Source organism: Cupressus sempervirens, chromosome 1, assembly GCF_028749045.1.
Source record: "Cupressus sempervirens isolate cs-2001-9-10 chromosome 1, ASM2874904v1, whole genome shotgun sequence".
Lineage (NCBI taxonomy): Eukaryota > Viridiplantae > Streptophyta > Pinopsida > Cupressales > Cupressaceae > Cupressus > Cupressus sempervirens.
The window spans coordinates 442797018-442811108 of NC_143118.1; the positions used below are offsets into that span (position 1 = coordinate 442797018).

The window sequence follows — 14091 nt, forward strand, 5'->3', positions numbered from 1 at the left end:
TGTACAAAGATCTGTTGCGGCAAAGGAGAAGAAAGAAAATGATTATGTAGTGTTGAATGATACTCCAAAAGATGATGTTCCATGATGTTCCAACAGTTCCTCATGATCTGCAACAAGTACAACAACAAATACCACAAACCCCAGTGAATATTAGATGGTCAACAAGGCTAAGTAGACCTCCAGAAAGATTTTCTCCTTCTTTGTATTCTATTTTACTTACTGGTGCTAGTGAAGCTAAATGTTATGATGAAGTTGTGTAGGTAGATACAAAGATTCAGTGGGAGTCTACAATGAAAGAAGAAATGGACTCTTTGCTGAAAAATGAGACATAAGATTTATGCAAGTTTTCTGTAAGTAAAAGGGCTTTACAAAATAAATGAGGAGTTCATAGGTTGAAATAAGAGGATGAAGGTAAGAAAAGATTTAAAGTCAGATTAATTGTAAAAGGATTTTTATAGAAAAAGGGCATTGATTTTGATGAGACATTTTCTCCTGTTGTTAAAATGACTTCTATTTGTATTGTTTTAAGTATTGTTGCTACTGAATATTTTCATGTCGAGTAACTTGATGTTAAAACAACATTTCTTTGTGGTGATTTGGATGAAGAGATATATATGGCACACCCACAAGGATTTGACGTCCAAGGTAAGGACAATCTAGTGTTCGGATTGAAGAAAATTTTATATGGCTTGAAGCAAGCACTTTGACAATGGTATATAAAATTTGACAGTTTTATGCTTGAGCATGGATACAGTGGGTGTCATTCAGATCATTGTGTTTACTTTAAGAGGTTAGCTGATGACAACCACATTATTTTATGTTTATATGTTGATGATATGCTTGTAGTTGGGTCTAACATGGATCACATTAAGGGGTTAAAAGAATAGTTAGCACATTCATTTTCAACAAAGAATTTGGGGGAAGCAAAGAAAATTCTTGGTATGAAAGTTTGGAGAGATAGGAAAAATAGAAAATTGACATTATCTCATGTTAATTATATTATGAAGGTGTTTCCATATTTCTTTATAGAGAATTCTAAAGCTATTAACACACCTTTACTTTGTCATTTGGAATTGATTAAGGAGATGTGTCCAAAGAACAATAAGAGTTGGCTAATATATCCAAGGTACCTTATGCTTTAGTTGTAGGAAGCTTAATGTATGCTATCGTATGTACTAGGCTAGATATTTCAGATGTAGTGGTAGTTGTTAGAAGGTATATGATTCATCCAGGGCTTGCGCATTGGAATTTAGTTAAATAGATTCTCAAATATTTGAGAGGAACATCTAGTAAGTGTTTACATTTTGGGGGCTCTACTAGATGGTAAACCATTATGAGTGACTAGAATTTTTGGATCATTTTCTAGCTATACGTTGAATCCTAGATGCTATAATCTATTTCTAGCTTTTTAAAATTAGATTAGCTACATATTTTACCTCGAGTTTCTCTCCTCTTTTAATATTTAAACTATTCACCCTTCTTTCATTCAAGAAGGACTAGTGAAAATTAAGAAATTAAGATAGAATCTTTCACCAATTTTGCTAAAACCATTCTTTGTACAAGTAATATAATAATTCATGTATGTACCATGAGATGTACCATTGGTCTAATAAAAAATAATTTGTGAAACTATTTCATACTATTTTTGTTTAAATGTGCCTCTAAGGATGACCAAAAGCTAAATAATTTTCATTATAGGTTAAAACATTTTTAGTTAGACAATTATAATATACAGGTGTGAGAACCAAGATTATGAAAAAAAGGTGGACACATCGCAAAAAAATTCAAAATTTTCAGTAACCCTATTAGGTTATGAAAGAATTCAAATCATGGTTGGGCTTGATAATCAATCATAGCCAAAATTAAAAATTTAAAAAAATTGAGTAGGTTTTAAAGAACCAAAAGTTCTTCAAAACCTGTTTGGGTTCTAAAGAACCAAAAGTTCTTCAAAACACAATTAACTTTTGAAGAACCTTTATTTTCCATTTTTGAAAAAAGAGGGGTAAAAATTTATTCAATCAAATTCAAGTTACAGAGCAAAGGCCAAAGGCCCAAATCAACACTACAGACTCCTATCCTCCAGTAACAACTTATCAATGATCTCACAATACTCAGAAGATAACTCATCCCTACCATTAATATTCCATCTACCCACATTCTCTGATGCCCACTTTGCCAAAAAGTTTGCCACTCTATTCCATTCGTGAGGGATATGACAAAAGGAAATAGAATCCAAGGAGATATAGAGACTAACAATTTGTCTGGCCAAAGAGGCAAGGTGCCAACTAACATCTTCCAAACTCTGGTTATTCAGCATATCCACAATAATCTAAGAATCAGACTCACAAATGATCCTCTGCCACCTAAAGAACAACCACACTCAATAGCAACCTTAATAGCCAGGGCCTCCATCAAATCATTAGAATGTTGACCTTTGCAAATGGAGAGGAGAAAGACCACACCACCATCATTTCCTCTACCAATAGCCCCAATACCAGCGTGACCAGGATTCCCCTGAGAAGACCCATCCGTATTGATCTTCAAGAACCTAGTCAAGGGAGGAGACCACCTCCCATCCTGAGAAACTTGCTACTTAACATGGCGAGGCCTTTTTCTGGGAGTACATCCCTGACTATTATCTCCTGGGTGCAGATTCCTCATAATAACTTGATCCCTAGGATCAATATTAATAGACATATCACACTTTGCATAAATTGTCTCCTAGAGCCTATTAAGAATCATCTTCCACTTTTGGGAGCTTCTTAATTTGGAATAATAAAAAAAAAATTTGATTCCTTTCCAACCAAAGGTTCCATAGAATGAAGATCGGTCCAACCATCCAGGCAACCTGTAAGAAAGAAGTTTTTGCAGGAGGATGACCCAAGCTTTCCCAGAAATCAATGAGAGAAGTAACGTGAATACAACCATGACACCAAGTCTCCCCCCATCTCTTCCATATCTCTCTCAAGAAAGGGCAAAGAAAAAACAAGTGGGAGGCACACTCCTCATTGTGCAAGCAAAGAAAGCAAACCAAAGGTCCCTGGAAACCTCGTTTGTGAAGATTCTCCCAAGTGAGGCATTTCTTCTGAGCCAACAACCATAATAAGAAGTTACATTTTGGCTATGAAAAGTTGCTCCAAACCTTCTTCCACTAGTGCACTTCAACCAAACCATGTAAGTTCCTGTCAAGAGTAGCATAGCCTTGAGCCACTATAAATTTACCTTTTGGGCTAGGACTCCAAGCCAAGATGTCCTTCCCAATGAGAGAACTGCAAAACCTATTCTCCAAAACTCTAGAGAGAAGGGCATGATCCTCTTCAGAGCCACCCTCTAGCCACTCCTTAGAATCCTTCCAGCAAGTCACCTCAACTTGACCCAGGTGCTTAATGGTCTTAAAATGCTCCACCTTAAGCCAACCTGAATTAGTAAAAGAATGGGAAAGGGGTAGAAGCTAGGGAAAACTAGAAAGAATGGGAGGGTGGCCATCCCAAGAGTCCTTCCAAAATAGAGTATCCAAGCCTTTGTTACAAATCCAGAAGAGACCCTCCTTAACAAGTTGGGCTCCCTTCTTAAGTGTATCCCAAATACAAGAGCCTTTACCCACCAAAGCAAGATTTGGCACCTTAGAGAAATCCCCACTAGGAAAGTACTTATGAGAAAGAATCTTGGCCCAATCTTGATCTTGATTGTTACACCATCGCTACTACAATTTGGTAGCCAAGGCCGTGACAACAAGAGCCATTAAGTGAAGCCCCAAGCCACCTACATGTTTTGGACTACACACATTCTCCCACTTGACCAGGCTCCACTTTGAGGATAGAAGACTACCAGACCAAAGGAATTGCCAAGATAAAGCATCAAATTCCCTCAAAAAATTAGAAGGGGGAACCTAAACACAACACTTGTAAATGGGTAGAGATTGCACCACGGTCTTTAACAAAACCACTCTCCCAGCAGAAGATAACCATCTGTAAGTCCAGTGACTAACCTTACTTCTAAATTTATCCAAAATCCCCTACTAGTAGACCCTCCACTAAGCTCCCAAGAAAAAAGGGACCCCGAGGTACATCAGAGGAAGGAGCCAATTTGGAATCTAAGAATTCTAGCAATCCTATTCTGAATAAGCCAAGGAGTGTTAAAGAAACAAATAGAAGACTTATCATCATTAATTCTCTGACCTAAAGCTTTCAAATAGGTATCCAAAGCTTTCTTGATATTCACTGCCTTGCTGATTCTAGCCATGCCCATCAATCCAGTATCGTCCACAAATTGAAGATGAGAATATGAAGAAAGGTCATTATTCTAGCTCCAACCTTGGATAAGACCCTACCACACTTGAGCTTTTAGAAATTTTCCAAGACCCTCTACCATGATAATGAACAAGTAAGGAGATAGAGGGTATCCTTGCCGAAGTCCCTAAGAGGCACCAAACAAATTTGAAGGTTCTCCATTAATAAGAACTGAGAAGGAGGACAAGGTCACATAGCTAAGAACCCAATCGACCCACTCCTTAGCAAACCCAAAAGTCAAAAGGATTTTCTGTAAGAACTCCCAACTCACCCAATCATAGGCTTTAGCCATGTTCAACTTGATGAACATAGCTTTTTGTATAGAAGTAGCCATAGAGTGTACTACCTCTATTGCTATCACAACCCCATCCAAAATTTGTCTTCTGTCAACAAAGCCACCCTATTCAATAGAGATCAAAGAACCAAGGAGTGGCTTGAGCCTCTTAGCAATCAATTTTGTGATGATCTTGTAGGAAAAATTACATTAAGCTATAGGCTTGAATTGATCCAGCCAATTAGCCCCTTCCTTCTTAGGAATGAGAGCCAAGAAGGTAGAGTTCAAAGACTTCAGCATCTGTTTATTCCTATATGATTCCTGGACCACATTTAGGAGATCATACTTTATTATCTCCCAAAATTCTTGGAAAAACTCAACCAGAAACCCATCTGGACTAGGGGCCTTTTATTTCTTCATATTAAACACAACTTTCTCCAATTGTGGAAGCAAGATAGGGCATAAGAGGGCATCATTCATCTCAACAGAGACTAGGTGAGGGATACAATCCAAGATGTGTCGCTCCTTAGGCCCAGTAGAAGGATCCTCCCTAGAAAAGAGATCTCAGAAGTAATTGACTATTGCCCTAGAGATTTCTTCACAAGAAAAGACCTAAGTTGCATCAGTTAAGACAAGGGAGGAGAGAGAGTTCCCATGCCTTCATGCTTTAATAGAGTTGTGGAAAAATGTAGTGTTCCTATCCCCCTCCTGAAGCCAATCAATACAAGATTTCTTCTTCCAAAAAATCTCCTCCCAAACCTCCCATTCTTCCAAATCCTTAAGAGCTAAGGAGTCAGCTTCACTTAGCTTAGTATTCAACCCATGGTCATGAATCTGGTGGGTAATATTATCTAACTTGGTTTGAGCAACAATCTTCATGGTTTGAGCAGAAGTCTTCTGAACCTATAGATACTCAAAACACTATTTATTCCATCTCTTAAGCCTGTACTTCACATGTTGAAAACTCTTACTAAAAGTATACATGGGCCTACCATGATCAAGCATCCCTTCATACCACCAATCCACCATAAGATTAGGTAAAGACAAGTCTCTGAGCTACATCAATTGGAATTTGAAAGAGGGGTTCTTTGTGACTTTGTAAGAAATGATGGAAAGCTTAATGAGCTAGTGATCTGACCCCCTCCAGTCATGAATTTGAAAGCTGGTGATCCACCTATTGTCCATCCAATAGCAAGAAACCAAAAAACTGTCAAGCCTTTTTGAGAAATCTTTACCACCACATCTCTAGTTATTCCATGTAAAGACACCATTAGTTGGCTTCACATCAATGAGAAACAGTGAACTAATCATGTCTCTAAGCAGATTTGAAGATGGATCTAGCCTAGCTAGCCCAACTCTTTTTTCCTCCAGACTAGTAACTACATTAAAATCTCCCACCAAAATCCATGGAAGAAATGGGTCCAGGGACCAGATGAATCTAATATGAGCCCACAAATGGGATTTACCTAAAAAGTCTGTAGGAGCATAAATATTGGATAAAATGTACCTTTCTCCATTCTTGAAGCTAGTGGCAATCAAAGAAATGGAGGAGCGACTAGAAATCCACCATAATGGGGAGACTTTCCTTGGGTCCCAGAAGCAAGCCACCCCCCCAAACTATTCAAGGTACCCACCCCCTACCAAGAGCCCTTGGGCCAAATACGTGCAACACAATTAGCCAATCCATCTAATGAAAGTTTAGTTTCCTGAATAAAGAACAAATCAGGAGACTAAGATTCAATTAATCTGTGAACAACCTTTTTTCTGGGGATGTTGCTCAACTCCCTTGCATTCCATGATAGCACAATAATTTATGGGGTTGGGAGAAATGAAAATCAATGGGTTTCACAGACCTAGACTCAACCAAATTCTCACCCATTATCTTCACTTTCTCCTGATCAGTCTTCCTACCACTTTTTGGTGGTTTATCTAAAGGCACCTTTTTGAAGGACTTTTATTATATGCCTAAAACAAAAGGAGCCTTATTAATCTTTGCAAAATCAGAGGTTCCCTCAGGAAAAAGGGGGTCAGGAGCCACAAGATTGGGCCTTTCAAACCCAGTGATCCACTAAGAACCCCGATATCCTGAACAAGAGGGGGAAAATCAATATCCAACTACCTGACCTGTAGGTCCCCTATAAATAGAGTCTAATCCTCTCTTTGCATATCCACTACTTGAATCTCGAGCTGACTTTTGGCCTCAAAAGAGAGCTCAATAGGGATACCTTCTTCTTGGACCATGTCTCCAAGAGCATCAAACCTATTAAAGGTGTCGTCAATTCGTCAATCCATCCAAGTTCTCTTCTTACCTTTGCCCTTGTTACAAGATTTAACCTGAGTAAATCCCTCACTATCAATAGGTCCATTAGATACTATAGCATTTCCCTTGTCCTCCCTAGGGGGACTTGGAGTATCTAAGGAGGGGTTCTTATACCTGGGACATTTGCAAAGTAGATGCTCATACTCATGACAAATTCTGCATCTAAATGGTAGGGTCTCATAATCCAACTGTTGAATCCAGAAAACTGAGCCCATATAAATCTCCATAGAATCTGGCAATGGATTATTTGAATCAACTTGTCACAAATATGAGAAAAAGAGATTACCTAATGATCTTGAGTCTATGTAGCCGATCCCACAGGTTTTCCCAGAAGCATTAAGATTGAGTGAAGAATATCTTCCCTCTAGAATTCTAAAGGAAGCCTCAACAAGCGAACCCACACTGAAACTTGAGAGAGGATTTTCTCAGCAAAATTAAAACCTGTATGCCAAGGCTTGATGAATAGCCCCACCTGATTAAAGAAATACTGGCCACCTTCAAAAGCCTTATTCCTGTCTGACATGCTTGAGAAGATAACCATAAAATAATTATTAGCTACAAGCAGAATCTCCATATCTCCTTTTGGGCTCCACACATGGTAGGCCTAGGAATCCACCACAGGCAATGAAAGGTGAAGTCCCAGATATTTGTAAATTAGGGCATGATTACTCCAATACTCGACATCCTCCGAAACCTATTCAGGTTGAATAATCAAAATTGGCCAAATCTCAGCTTTCTGCAAGCATCCATTAACTTTTTGTAAACAAAGCTTCCCATCTGAAGAAGACTCTCCTTCCCCCGATTGAGGTTTTCCATTCAGAACCTTACTACCAGCATGCACCACCGAAGCTGGCTCACCCATCTCCAAATCTCCACCAGAAGGCAAGGGGAAGGTGACACCACAATCCAATAGTTTTGAAGAACCTATATATTTTGGGAATGGTTTCATTTTTGGCCATTAAAATGCCCAAAATTGTAAACCAACAACAAGAAGAGGAAGAAAACACTACTAACCTAATTTTTTTTTGAAAGACTAAGAGAATTACTACCATTTTCATTATTTTGCAACAATGATGCCCCATAATAGGGAGGCAAGGAAAAGAAGGGATGAAATTATCCCATGCCAAGTTAAGGAGGTGGAAGGTAGAATTAGAAAATTCCTAAAGGATAGTAACAATAAGATCCATTCCTCTATTTAGAAGCTCATGAGTGGAAAACACAAAATGCACTTTAAGGGCATTGAGCTAAATGTTGACATGAACAACACAAACAATAACCAAAAAGAGTAGGATACTAATGGCTTAGGAAAAATAATGAGAGGATGACTTAACAAGAACAAGGAAACCATGACAATGAAGAATGATGAAGATGATCCAGAGGTTATAGAGATTTAGGTTGCTAAGGTTCTTAATGAGTTGGTTTGGGTTTTGTTTGTTGTGGCCCTTTGGTTTGTCTTCTCTTTTTCATTGGTTTTATGGTTTTTTATTGGTTTTGTGTTCTAGTTTGTTGGATTTTATCAAAGATCAAACCATGTAAATTTCTATTTATTGGGTTTTGGGTCCCTATAAAACCTTTTTTTACCTAAATCCAAAATAATGGTACCTTGTGAAAAGGTTAGATTACATTTTATATCATTTTTATTTGAATTTTATATTAAAGTAGTATTTCTAATTGATTTATGTTTTATTTATTAGATGCTTTAGACAATCCTAAAAAATGAATAGGAGATGAAAGATCACCTCCTCCACAAACAACATAATTAAACTGAGAAGATAATTCAAATGGACAAGCACAAAACACTCAAGTCATTTTAGGACATCCATAAAATCCTCAAGTTTGTGGTGCATAATCACAAAATTCCCAAAATATTGCCCCTCAACAACCACTGCCACCAATAAACGCATCGCATCTCTCATTAGATCATATTAAAACTACACAAGAGGTTCCTATAAACTTTCCTATGTAAAATAGTGCACACAAATTTAATAGTTGATCAATAGGTCAAGGTCTTCTAATCTTAATAATCACTCAACCCTTGGAAATACGCTATAACCAATGGGCCATACTACAAATGGGGTGTTTAGGGAGCTTAAAAATTTGGGTTCATGGAGAGATATGTGTTGTCCATTTTATACAAATGAGTTGTCATATGATCAAGTGAAAGCTAAGGGTATACTTAAAGTGATATATATGCTCTTTTCATTGATCATGCTATTAGCAATTCCCTAGAAGAAAATATGAAAATCGAGTTCCTATACATTGGTATATTCACCATAGCATAAAATGAACTTTTTAGAATAGTTGATATATGGTATTTTACCTATCACTATGTAATAATTCCAGGGTGCCTTTATACTTTTTAATAAATCTATGTTGTGAATTCGTCCTCAATGAGAATCCAATTTACTTTGACATCTGCCAATTCCAGAGTAGAGGGAGAGGATCTGCACAAGATAGACCTGAGGCCCATAAGGTGGTACAACAATAACATAGGAGGTGTACAAGAAGAAAAAATATGTCTCATTTTGTGGTCCAAATAGTCTTAAAGGAGTCTATGGATTTATAAACTCTTCATGGAATGCAATTGCATCATTGAACGATAGCATTATTCAACATGACACACAAATAGTCAGATAAGAGGATGGATCATCACTTGCAATATCTCCATCATCAATGTTTCATTAGGCTCATTGCATCTTGTGCCATCTCGGTCATCGTCACATGTACACAAGTAGTGCCACCACCTGAGCCACCTGCATCATCATCAAATGCACCATTAGACTCATCTCAATCCATTCATCATATTTGTCCCAACTACCAGAGCCCAAAATGATGTTTTTTAAATTTCAAATTAGGAAGAATGATGAAATGATTAAACAATCAAGATTGTTCAATTAATTACTTAGCATTAGCAAAATTGTGGCACACAAGAGACATGCCAATTTTTAGTGTGTACAATAAGATAGAAGCTAATTTATAAGTAGATTTTAGTCCATATTTTTCTAATACAATTTAATAGTCTCATGTATTGTATCTCCTATATAATAGGTGCATGAGATGGAGGGGATGCATGCAAGAGTCTTACAGCTATTAAGTTACCTTTGAATCTCGAAATGGTGACATCCTAAGAGATTTTGCTATTGTTATATTATAATTTTTTATTAATTTATAAATACTATATTGGATGACTTTTAAATTATGAGGTTTTTATCTTATAAGGTTTTACTGAGGTAAATCACTATGTTGTGGTGTGCACGTGTTATTTACATTATTTTGTTAAATATCTATAAAAACTTAAAATATTTGAGAATTATTTTGCATAAAATTCTTCTCAAGGCTAGTGTAGGAAGTTGTTATGCTACCTTAATTTCCTTATAATATTGGTTCTTTTTCTATTGAAAATTATCATAGACTTTGGGAACATCTCAAGTGACTTATTCAAGGACCTCAAATAATCCATTTAAGTTTGAGTTAACACTTGTACCTTCACATAACTGGTAATGTAGCCTTATATGTCAAATGCTTTTTATTATAAGTCATTGAATTGTAAAACCTAAGATGGTCCTTCAGTTTTTCATAAGAATAAACATCCACCAAGTAGGTCTTAAGAGAGCCTTTACCTCAAAAAAGGGGACATGTATGGATCACAATAAGTAGTTTAAAAGTACGTGTTCACAATGCTAAAGGATCAAGTCCACATATTTAGACTATTCTATCAAAAGTTTCAAAGTTGAATTATTCAAATTGGACTAGATAAATTCTCAACCCAAAGGTAAGTCATTGCAAGAAAATAACAATCCTTCTTTCAATGGAACAAATTTGTGTCTATTGTTGTTATTCTAAATTTTAGATACAAAATCACACCACCCCCACCCCTCTCCCCCCTCCCCCACCCCCACCCCAAATTTTTTTTTGTCCAATTTGTGAGACATAGGAGGGCAAGTTCATGTTGAGAAGAAAGTGGACTTTGTGGGGTTTCATTCTCCTAATTTAAAAACTATTTAGAAGGAATGTATTTTTAAGAAATATTATGGATATATCAATAAGGTCAATGATAATCACATGATCATTGATTCTTAGTCTTGAGAAATTTTAAATCATGAAATGTAAGGGGTCTTATAGATCCCAAAAGGAATACATTATGTGGGGCATTTATTAATCATTTGTTGAGCTCAATTGATTTGTTCATAGGACTTAAAAGTTATGGGTTCACACATTTGTTAGTTGTATGTGTCATATAAAAAGTCATTATTACATTGTGATCATGAATTTAAAAGTTTCACTTTCATTTTTCATGAGTAGCATCTACCCATGGTGGTTCTTGATTGTAATCCTACTAGTTTATCTTGGTGAGTCCTTTTCAACATAAATAATCGCTCATTTATGATTCCAATGGTTAAAAAAGATATCTTATTTGTTAATATATTAAGGAGTCATTCTCATGATCCTATAGTCTAATTTGTGTGTGTGTGTGTGTGTGTGTGTGTGTGTGTGTGTGCGTGTGTGCGTGAGTGCGTGTGTGTGCATGTGAGTGAGAGAGAGAGAGAGGACAACTTTTTGTTAGAGAGAAATGGTTTGTATGAGGTTTCACTCTCCTTATTTGGAAAAATATTAAGACTTTTTATAAAAACTTGTTATGAAGTGATTAACAAGTTAAAAAATGATGACATGACAATTCATTTCCACTTTATATACATATGTAATATGCATACACATATGTGGAGATATATATGTATATTCATATGCATCGAAATAAATTTTAGAATAAAATAATAATTCCAAAAAAGAAGAACTAATAAAAGAAATATTTACAAATTAAGTTATAATAATAAAAATTAAATGAAAATTATATAAAATATAATAGAATAAGTACATAAATAAATAAGAATACAAATTTGATAATGAACCAAACGTTAACACAACTATACCCCTTATTCATATATTATATTTTTAAAAATCCTACCAAAATATACCAAAAGATAATATAAAATAGTTAGAATATGTTTGTCAACTAGAAATCCTTAAAATAAAATATTAAAACAAATATCAAACTAAATAAAAAACAATATATATGATAATGATGACAACAATCTTAAATTCGAATCCATAACTTCAAAGTCAAAAAAACGTTTAAAGAGGGAACAAAACATTGAGTATTTGACAATGCTTCATTAAAAATCGTGAATTAGAATATTCAGAAACAAATATTAAAAAATCATCATTGACCTTATCAGGCCGGCTTTATCTCAAAAGCTTTCAATAGAATAATCAGAGTTGTTCTAAAGCAGCAAATGGACGTTGTTTTGCCCGAATGGGCAACAAGTTTTAGGGACGTAGAATAGATTATTCAAAGACAATGTCTACGGTTAATGGAAAATATGACTTGTCCACCTTTTGGAAAGCAAATATATTAAAACAAAACTTTAAAAACTTGCATTCCTATCAGATCCACAATCATATCTAAGAGTTTAATTAAGCTTTCCCAGGTTTAATGGCCTTGGCCCACAGAGCTAAAAACCAAACAGACGAAGAAGGGTTGGTATTACCTTGAGAAGCTGATAAAAAGGGAAAGTTAAAAGGCATAGAGACTGTTTGGTTTGGACTAGTAGTTGCCCCAAGTTTCTTATTTATCCAGCTCTAAAATCCCATGTTTTAGATAATCATAACACCCAAGAAGTATTTCTACCTGCCAAAAACTATCTGTAGCTACAATTCTGATTGAATTAGGTATTCAAATCAAATCATGAAGAGGCATGTGGGTGTGGGCATGGACTTCTCAGGAGGCAGTGAGTATGCCCTCAATTGGGCTCTGAGCAATCTTGCAAGGCATGGAGATTCAGTCTTCTTGATAAGTGTGAACGGTGATGCTGATTATGGAGAGGGTGCCTTGTGGATGGAGGGAGGAGCTCCCCTTGTTCCTCTTCAGGAGATTGGTGATCCAAGCATAATGAACAAGTATGGGATAAAGTTTAGTCAAGATGTGCTTCAGCAGCTGAAGGTGGTTGCAAGTGAGAAGGATCTGAAGGTGGCTTTGAAGGTGTATTGGGGTGATGCAAGAGCCAAGATTTGTAGGGCAGAGGAGGATCTTGAGCTTCATTGCTTGGTTGTGGGGAGCAGAGGAATGGGGAGGTTGAAGAGGGCCATCCTGGGAAGTGTGAGTGAGTATGTTGTGTCTAATGCTGCATGCCCTGTCACTGTGGTCAAGACCCCTCAACAGTGCCTGGAATTGGAGGAGGATAAGTGATGGGTAAAGTTTGGTGTGTCTTGAGAGATTGTTACTTGGTGTTTATATTGTTTATTTTGTGTTTTATGGGCTTCTTTATAAACTCTTACATATTCTTAAAGGAGAGATCAAAATTTCAAGCAGGTAATGCATGTCTATCCTTTTATATTAGACTACCCAAAAAAACCAATCTTTCTTTCTGTACTTTTTGATATGTAACGTTCACCATATTATATAATTCAGTATTGTTCCTTCTGAAAAACTGATTAAATTATGAGATTCTTTTATTAAATTGGTACTACCACTTTTATGTATGCATGAACCTTTACTTTTTAAGTATCCAAAGTTTTTTTTTTCTCATCTTAAGAGGCATATCTTAGTGGTTGTGAGGAGTTATTATTAATGTTATTGGTGTTTTTACTTTTAAATGATAGTTGATATTCAAAGCTTTATTAATATTTGAAATGAAATAATATACGAATTCTGATTTTCATTTTCTAAAATTTATAATATTGATAACTCAACTCAATTCTATAGTGGCATATGGAACCAATAGTTAAGAAGTATAAAAGATAAATAATAAGTTTAAAATTAGAAATAAAAGAAATCATAAATATTTTGTCATATTGAAAAATACAAGTTTGCAATCATTGTTGGAAGTAAAAATCAATGCAAAACAAGTTTCAACTTTACAATGAAAAGAGTGTCAATATATAACAAACAAATAAATATGAAATAGAATATTTAAAGAATTTATTAATATTTTGTCACAAACAAAGAATTATTCGCAGTTATTGTTGAAAGCAAGCATCAATGCAAAATAGTTAGTGCCTTAGAATCAGTAAAGTGTGGGTATATAACGAATAAGTACATACAAAATAAAACATTATAAATTTTATATAGAATTTTATATTTATGCTGTTGAATTTTTTTAATTCAATTTGTTTATAATGAAAATACTCATGACTACTAAGTTTGTCATTGT

At 35.6% G+C, this 14091-nt stretch overlaps 1 protein-coding gene across 1 annotated transcript; it reads left to right on the forward strand.

Moving 5' to 3' along the window:
• The first annotated feature begins 12523 nt into the window (after window positions 1–12523).
• Window positions 12524–13368, forward strand: LOC149578203 (universal stress protein PHOS34-like). Its single transcript, XM_089827792.1, has one exon. It carries the CDS (start codon window positions 12627–12629, stop codon window positions 13125–13127), a length of 501 nt encoding a protein of 166 aa, XP_089683918.1. The 5' UTR covers window positions 12524–12626; the 3' UTR covers window positions 13128–13368.
• Window positions 13369–14091: the final 723 nt, after the last annotated feature.

Coding starts and splice junctions, on each gene's coding strand:
- LOC149578203 (XM_089827792.1), top strand. CDS start 12,627: ATGAAGAGGCATGTGGGTGTGGGCATGGACTTCTCAGGAGGCAGTGAG.